The sequence below is a fragment of the Brassica oleracea genome, chromosome C9, assembly GCF_000695525.1.
Source record: "Brassica oleracea var. oleracea cultivar TO1000 chromosome C9, BOL, whole genome shotgun sequence".
NCBI lineage: Eukaryota > Viridiplantae > Streptophyta > Magnoliopsida > Brassicales > Brassicaceae > Brassica > Brassica oleracea.
Window position 1 is genome coordinate 31,181,707 of NC_027756.1, and position 9,117 is coordinate 31,190,823.

The 9,117-nt window shown below is 45.5% G+C and overlaps 1 protein-coding gene across 1 annotated transcript in view; it reads left to right on the plus strand.

Annotated features, from left to right (window-relative positions):
- The first annotated feature begins 8,221 nt into the window (after window positions 1-8,221).
- LOC106314784 (glutathione S-transferase T3-like) overlaps window positions 8,222-9,117 on the plus strand; it is a 2,499-nt gene continuing 1,603 nt past the window's right edge. Inside the window, exon 1 of the mRNA XM_013752603.1 lies at window positions 8,222-9,071. Within this exon, the coding sequence (XP_013608057.1) occupies window positions 8,222-9,071 (850 nt within the window). The remainder of the gene's footprint in view (window positions 9,072-9,117) is intronic.

A 9,117-nucleotide genomic window follows, 5' to 3' on the forward strand; every position in this document is an offset into this window, starting at 1 on the left:
CTCTTCAGAAACGTTCGCGGGCAAGGACCCTTTCTTCGAACTCCTCTTCTTACTCAACATCTCGTGTTTTTCTTTTCAATCAAGAAGGAAATGATAGAGAGAAAGAGAAAGAACTTTTCAAGAAAAACCCCTCTATGAGAATGAGTAAGTGTGAAGATTGTGAAGAAATTACCTCTCTTCTTATAGGCATGAGAAATTACTATTTACTTGCGGATTTTCGGACACGAACTTCGCCCAAATACACCAATCTCGTCCGAACTCGCCATACCGCACATTGGGATCTCACTAGAAATCCACGATCCTAACGAGCTGGGGGGCTAACTGTTGGGGTCGAAAACGGTTGCAACGAAGTTAACGTCCATATCCCCGCAAAATACAAGTATGTCTTTCCGCAACAAATCATGCTCGGTCAAGAGAACGTCGCAGCGTATGTTCCTAAGATAAAGCTTCGTTCGAATTCTATTTAGATCAAACATAAGCCATCGGAAACATACCCAGACCGGTTAAGGATAGGTCCGAGTATGACGATCGGAACACGTACGAACCAAGCTCGGTCATTACGCTACTACCGCACATGCAAGCTGTCTGGTCGCTACGTAGCGACCGAGCGTCCGTTCTGCTCGGTCTCTACTTAGCGACCGAGCGTTCGTTCTGCTCGGTTGCTACGTAGCAACAGAGCGTTCGTTCCGCTCGGTCGCTACGTAGCGACCGAGCCCAAGCCGAAGCTCGGTCGCTACGTAGCGACCGAGCGTCCGTACCGATTGATCTCTACGTAGCGACTGAGCTTTTCCGAAACATCCATACGACAATTAGTCCATGCATTCTCGTCTACCCTTCAATGCTATCTCCCGAATACCGTAGCGAACCCATTTCATGTTTCCCGCCACTCTAAGTCATCGATCAAACTTTACCGTAAAAACCGTGGAAAGTTTGTTCTCTATCGAAAGAAGCCGTAATAAACGCTTCGAGTCAGAAGACGGCCCAAAGGGACATAAGACATGGCTCAAGGCCCAACTTACGATTTCTTAACCAACAGCCCATAAGCCGCATGACGGTTTACGCTCGGTTCGCAAGGAAAGATAAATATCAAGTTTCCGCGGATAAATACGAAATTTTGAAGATAATTACGAAGATCGGAAAAAATAGAATATCTCTATTTTTACGCTATGACGGCTTATGGGCAGAAGAGAAAAAGCGCAAACCGACCTAGGAGCCAGTATATAAGGAGTCCTATGCAAGAAGCAGGTGGGGGTGGATTTTTCTCAGAGCAAACTTTGCACTTAGAGCAATTAGGCATATATCCGTTTTTGTTATTCGAGCTGCAACTCAACTAGGTTATTGCCATCTTAGGGTTTTAGAACTAGGAATCTCGCCGACAGCTCTCATTGCCCAGGCTCTTACCTTGTTGTAACGCCCAAACACGAATTCGGAATAAGATCTACTTTGCTCTCTTTTCGATTTCTTATACTTTATCGTTGTTATTCTTGTGTTCTGATTGCTTGGCGTGTGGTATTAGCAGATATCCGGGAACTCTGGGAAATTAGGCTTTTCCTAGTTTCCTTATTTAAACGGAAATCGACAGTGCAAATTTCGGTTCCCACAAAGACACTATCTACGATGCCTCACCGCTAGGGAAACGACCAAGATATTGGTAGAGCATCACGAGGGAGTGTGCGTTTCTCATACAAACGGCCGAAGCTTGGAACTCAGAGCTAGGAGAGCTGGATATTACTGGCCCACGATGGCAGAAGACGCCCTCAAGCTGGCTAAATTCTGCGACCAGTGCCAAAGGCACGCCCCGCAATCCTTAAATCCGTCAGCTTTCCCTGGCCTTTTCGAAAGTGGGGCAGGGATATCGTAGGAAAATTCCCAATGGTGCCGGGACAAAAAGTCTTCCTTTTAGTAGTGACAGACTATGTTAAGGGATTTTTGTGTATGATCTTTGTGAGTACCACGGAACGATGGACATGGCTTTGATTTCGTATGAGTTTGCAAGTAATAAGGTAGAAAGAGACATTTTATTAGATCAAAGAGGTGGAACTACAATAGATTGGTGTATAAACCCTAGTTCTAGCCGCCTAGCTCTAATCTCTAAATCTCCAAGTGTTGATCCCCTGCTCTAGGGTTTAGGCTCCTCTTATATAGTTGTTTTTATGTCGGCCTTAGTTGGGTTGAGTAGGTTAAACTCTTCCATATTCGGAAATATGGATGGTTCTCCTTATCGTAAGTTTTCCTTTTTCCGGGAGGAAGGGTATGGTCCCTGGGCCCGGACCCGAAATACTTCCTAGCGGGGACCAGGGGCATCTCCTAGCGGGGACCTGATATACCATGGATTTTACTGTTGGGGTCAAAAACGGCTATCTCGGAATCAACATCTAAAATCATATTTCCTCGCGGAAACCTTCTTGACACACTCTCGGTAAAATCTCTCGAGGATAAGTTTCAAAGAGATACGAACCCCAGAACCAAAAAACAAACAGTCCAGCTCGACGGATGGCCGAGCTGGACCGAACACGCGACCAGCTGGGCGGATGGCCGAGCTGGATCGAATGCGCGATCAGCTCGCCCATCCGCCGAGCTGGACCTGTCCAGTTCGGCGGAAGGCCAAACTGGGACGATCGCATTGTTCTCGTCCTCTCCGCAATGCTCATCTCCCAAGACTGTATTGAACTCTCTCTTGTTTCGTATCAATCGGAGTTGCCATTGGAGCTTTATAATAAGAACCGTGAGAACTCGTCTTCCAAAATAAAGTTCATGGTTTTCGTATAAGCGACGACGGTTAACTTGACACCATACTTGTCTAACTATAAGAGAAATGTGAACTTCTTCGGCAAACCGATGTCGCATCAATAAACATTCGTTTGAAGAAATCGTAAAAAATGCTTAAGTCAGAATACGACCCAAAGAGGCCCAGAACGCGGCTAAGAGCCCACTCACGATTTCATAAACAAAGGCAAGCCCAATGATGCTATGACGGCGAATCTTTACATGCAGAAGAAGATAAATCTCGCGAAATCAGAAGATAAATGTAAAGTTTCCAAGGTAATGATGAAGATCGAAAAGAAAAGGAATATTTCGGCGAAAACCGACTTAGGAGGCATATATAAGAGGAGCCAGAGCCGAGGACGCGGCGAGAGATTTTTTAGAATTAGGAGTACTCTTCTAGCTTAGGAAAACTTAGGATTTTGGCGGCTGGATTTTTACTTAGACTCTTTTCGTCCTTGTTCTAAGATCAACTCGTCTAGCGAAACCATGTATGTCTTATCTCTCGTGAGTCTTGTAACCTTGTTCTTTTACCAATCAATAATACGCCTCTGCGCAGTCTACTTTCAATAATCTGTTTACTTTGTCTCTTTCGTTTTTCGTGTGTTTACGCAGATAATCCGGGACCTCTGGGAAATTTAGGTTTTCTATCTTTCCTTATTTTGGTTCCCACAGTTTGGCGCTAGGAGGAGGGGCGTCGAATTATCTAAATCAAAAACCACCAAACGTTTGAGGCACGGTATGTCTGATCGAATATGCAGCGATGTTATCTCCTTCAAGGAGAGAGCAACGACCGATCCGGTCAAACCTCTCAATGATATCCTTGTCGTTGAGCTGACAATCCAGAATATCGATATCGAAAGGATATTGGTCGACACCGGAAGCTCGGCCGATATCATCTTCAAAAGCACCAACGAGAGAATTTGAATCTGCCCATCCAAAATCGCGGAAGATCCGAATCCAGTAGTAGGACTTTCGGGGGAGGAAACCATGACTCTCGGCACAATCAACGTCTCGGTTAAAGCCGACAGCATGACAAAAATCGTGGAGTTCTTGGTCATCGATCGACCTGCGTCGTATAACGCGATCATAGGAACTCCATGGCTGAATTCAGTGCAAGCAGTCCCGTTGACATACCACATGTGTCTCAAATTCCTAACCCCTCGCGGAATCGAGACCATCTGGGGAGATCGGAGAATCTCACGAGTATACTTCGCCGCAGAATTAAACCGAAAGAACCCTTTAGCGGAGGTAACGCCTAAAAAGAAATTGAAATCATCCGCCATGGGCAACGCCCCAGAATAAGGCAAAACCGAAGTCTTTTGGCAATCACGAGCAGCTGAAGTCTTGGAGGGAAAGCGCGAACCAACCTGTGAGCCCGTTGTCTCGGTATGGTTAGACGAAGCATTCCCAGACAGCTGTGTCGAAATCGGCACGAACCTGAGCGAGTCTCTGAAAATTGAGCTTATTGTTTGTCTGAAAAAGAACTTGAACACGTTCGCATGGGCCGCAGATGACATGCCAGGGATTGATATAAACATCACGTGCCACAAGCTCAACGTCGACCCGACTTTCAAACCTATCAAGCAAAAGAGACTAAAGCTGGGACCCGAGCGCGCTGGTGCAGTCAACGACAAAGTCGAAAAACTTCTTAAAGCCGGATCCATAGCGGAAGTTAGGTATCGTGACTGGCTCGCTAACCCAGTCGTTGTGAAAAAGAAAAACAGAGAGTGGCGAGTATGCGTTGATTTCACGGACCTCAATAAGGCATGTCCAAAGGATAGCTTCCCACTGCCACACATCGATAGCTTGGTCGAAGCGACGGAAGGGAACAAACTGTTATCCTTCATGGACGCGTTCTCCGGGTACAATCAGATCATGATGAACCCCGAAGACCAGGAAAAAAGCCGCATTCATTACCGACCGTGGAACCTAGTGTTATAGGCTGATGTCGTTCGGCCTTAAAAATGTCGGCGCAACTTATCGATGACTCGTAAATGTATGTTCTCCGAACAACTCGGAAAGACAATGGAGGTGTACATTGATGACATGATCATCAAATCCCTCGAAGAGAGGGATCATATCACTCATCTCCAAGAGTGCTTCCAAAGGCTAAACCTGCACAATATGAAACTTAACCCCGCTAAGTGTCGGTTTGCAGTAGCATCTGGAGAATTCCTGGGGTATTTCGTCACCTTCCGCGGGATCGAGGCCAACCCTAAACAGATCACCGCGCTGATCGAAATGGTATCCCCGAGAACAAAGCGGGAGGTACAAAGATTAACTGGGAGAGTCGCAGCGCTCAACCGCTTTATCTCACGATCAACATATAAGTGTTTGCCTTTCTACGACACCTTGAAGGGAAATAAGAAATTTGAGTGGACCGAAGAGTGCGAAAAAGCTTTCCAACAGCTGAAACACTACTTGGCCACTCCCCCGGTGCTCGCAAAACCCTTAGAAGGAGAACGACTGTTCCTGTACATCGCGGTATCAGTCACGGCTGTAAGGGGCGTCCTCATCCGAGAAGAACGTAGCGAACAAAAACCCATCTTTTACGTAAGCAAAACTTTACTCGACGCAGAAACACGTTATCCGATGATGGAGAAACTTGCGCTTGCAGTCGTAATGTCAGCACGAAAGCTAAGGCCGTATTTCCAGTCCCATACAGTCATAGTACTCACATCATTCCCACTACGGACAATCCTGCATAGCCCCAGTCAATCTGGAAGGTTAGCAAAATTGGCAATCGAGCTGAGCGAGTATGATATCGAGTACCGAGCAAAATCTTGCGCGAAGTCGCAGGTGCTCGCCGACTTCCTAGTAGAACTCCCTACAGGGTGAACGACTAACCGGGAGCCCGATTCGACCTGGACCCTCCATGTCGACGGATCCTCTTCCAAACAAGGCTCCGGTGTCAGTGCCAGGCTCATGTCGCCAACATGAGAAGTACTGGAACAATCATTCCGACTGATTTTCCACGCTTCGAACAACGAAGCTGAGTATGAAGCCCTAATCGCGGGTTTACGATTGGCTCACGGCCTAAAAATACGTAATATTCACGCCTACTGCGATTCCAAACTAGTTGCAAGTCAATACAGCAGGGAATACAAAGCGAGGGACGAGAAAATGGATGCTTACTTAAAACTCGTTGAAAACTTGGCTCAAAGCTTCGACCAATTTGGTCTAACCCGGATTCCTCGTGCCAAAAACGCACAGGCTGACACCCTAGCCACCTTGGCATCCAGTTCGGATCCAGGTCTAAGCAGGGTGATTCCCGTAGAATTCATAGAGCACCCTAGCATCGGGCCACCCGTCATAATAAACCTAATCGAGTCACCCGACGGCGATCCAGGCGAAGTCGATATCCAGGCAACGAAGGATCTAGAACAATCTGAGTATGGATTCCACAAACCTTGGACAAAAACAATCCTCTCATACATCGCCGACGGGAAACTCCCAGCGGAAAAATGGGCGGCCCAAAATATAAAGACCCAATCCGCGCGATACGTCTTGGTGGAAGGAGAACTCTACAAGTGGAGATTTTCCGGGCCACTCATGACCTACGTAGAAGGGGAGAAAGCACGAAGGATAATGGAACACGTCCACTCTGGATCATGCGGAAACCATTCTGGCGGAAGATCCCTCGCGATCAAAATCAAACGCCACGGACACCATTGGCCGACAATGATCATAAATTGTGAGAACTTCACACGAAAATGCGAAAAGTGCCAGAGGCATGCTCCTACCATCCATCAGCCGGCAGAAGTTCTCTCATCGATCTCGGCATAATATCCATTCATACGATAGTCGATGGACAGAGTCGGACCCATGCACACGTCAAAGCAGAAACGATTCTTGTTAGTTTTGACGGATTTTTTTCTCAAAATGGGTCGAAGCCGATTCCTACGCAAGCATCAAAGACGCCCAAGTCGAAAGTTTCGTGTGGAGAAACATCGTCTGCAGACATGGCATCCCATACGAAATCGTAATGGACAACGGATCCCAATTTATTTCGACCAGGTTCGAGGCCTTCTGCAAAAAATGGAAGATACGACTGACCAAATCGACTCCTAGATACCCACAATGCAACGGCCAAGCCGAAACGATTAACAAGACCATCCTCGATTGGCTATGGGCTTATAAAACGACTGGACGCCAAAAAGGGTAGACGGGCCAAAGAACTCAGAGGAGTCTTATGGTCACATCGCACGACTCTGAGACGCGCAACGGGAGAAACTCCATCCGCTCTCGTCTACGGAAGTGAATGTATGATCCCAGCAGAAGTCAAATTCCCCGGAGTACGCAGAAGATTACTCCCGGAACGAGAAGATTCGAACAATCTAATGTTGCTGGATGAGCTCAATCTTGTCAACGAACGACGGGACCAAGCCCTCATACGCATTCAAAACTATTAACAGGCGGCCGCAAAGTACTACAACGCTAACGTCCGCAGCCACAAATTCAAAGAAGGCGACTTAGTCTTATGAAAAGTTCTCCAAAATACCGCCGAGCGGAATGGAGGGAAACTCAGAATAAACTGGGAATCTCTTTGTGATTAAAAATTTCATATGTGATGTATTTCTGATTTACTGATGGTTGTATTTTGGTTGTATCAGCTGGGATGATGGCATATTGGGATCACTATGAAAGCTTCTCAATTTATTAGTTGGATCAACAACCAGGCGAGTGCTAATAAGCTGATCACCAGTTATTTTTCTACTGTTAATTTAATCTTCTAATGTCTGGTGATGTATCAATTGCAGGCATCACTTTGTTATTCCTTTGTGGAGAGGAAAAGATTACATCACGATGTCTGCTTAAGGTTTGTTAATATGCTTTGATCTTTGTCTCTAAATTACAAACTACCGATGAACTGATTGGTTAGTGATATTAGTTTTGGTCGAGATGGTTAATTATTCTTAGCAATTGAAACGCCAAGTAGTTGTGTTCGAATTTAGTGATAGTAGCTTTGGTCAAATCAGCTTTTAATTTTACTTTTGGGTGTTGGTTGTGCAAGGATGTGTGGTGTGCGTGGTGAAGGCAGGGGCATTTTCTTTTGCATTGATTACGGACCAGAGTCTCTCTCAGAAACGGGTGCAACATCAATGGAGCATTCATTACCGAACACAATCTTCCATTTCACAGTTGGCAAGAGGTAAGTACACTTTACTATGGCTTTAGTTAGTTGAATGTGTGGTAGATATTGATTTGGTTAGGAATTAAATTGATTCTAGTATTGCTTTAGTTAGATATTGATTTGTATGTATTTATTTTCTTGGTTGGTTTAGCGTGTGTTAGTTGAGTTGAAGCGATATGTATTTAGTTTTGGTGGTTGTTTTAGTTGTAGGTAAAGACATTAATTACAACAAAATTTTTTTTAAGTTTAAAAACTTCCCTTTAAATTGTGAACAAAACACTCTTGTTCTTTCAAAACCTTTTCTTTCAAAGCCTCTAAATTATGGATCCATATACGCAGCATTATAGCTTTCAAAATCTCTTAAATAGCCAACAACCATACACCCAAAACCACTTCTCTCAACCACTACGTGAACCTAGTATAGACACAGTCTCTACGTCGGATGCCTCTGTCTTCGGTCCAGAAGGGACTGAAGATGGCAATGAAGATGCAGAGACTGTCTCTAACCGTAAAGAGAGACGCAAATGGACACCTACAGAAGATGGTGTCCTAATAAGTGCTTGGTTAAACACTTCTAAAGACCCAGTAGTAGGAAATGAGCAGAAAGCAAATGCGTTTTGGCAACGTATTGCTGCTTATTTCGCTGCGAGTCCTAAGCTAGCTGGTCTGCAAAAGAGAGATCGAACGTGCTGTAAACAAAGGTGGGCGAAGATTAATGAGGCAGTGTCGAGGTTTGTGGGCTGCTATGTCGCTGCAACGAAGCAGAGATCGAGTGGACAGAATGAGGATGACGTGTTGAAGATAGCTCATCAGATTTTCTACAATGATTACAAGGTGAAGTTCACCATGGAGCATGCATGGTTGGAGCTTCGCCATGATCAGAAATGGTGTGGAGCCTCGACTGATAAAGTGCAGGGTAAGAGAAGGAAGTTAGGTGACCAAGGTTCACAGTCAGCAACGTATGGGCCAGGAAACCATGTAGAGGATGAAGCTCGTCCTGTTGGTGTTAAAGCATCAAAGGCCAAAGGAAAAAGTTCAGTGAGCAAGCAAGCGAGTTTGGAAGAGAAAGAGAAGGAGAGGAAGGAGTTTCAGAACGTGTGGGAGCTAAGGGAAAAGGACTTTGCCTTAAAGGACAAGCTCAACAAGCAAAAATTGCTTGACAAACTCATGGGCAAGACAGAGCCCTTAAGCGAACTTGAATTAGCTTTGAAAGAACA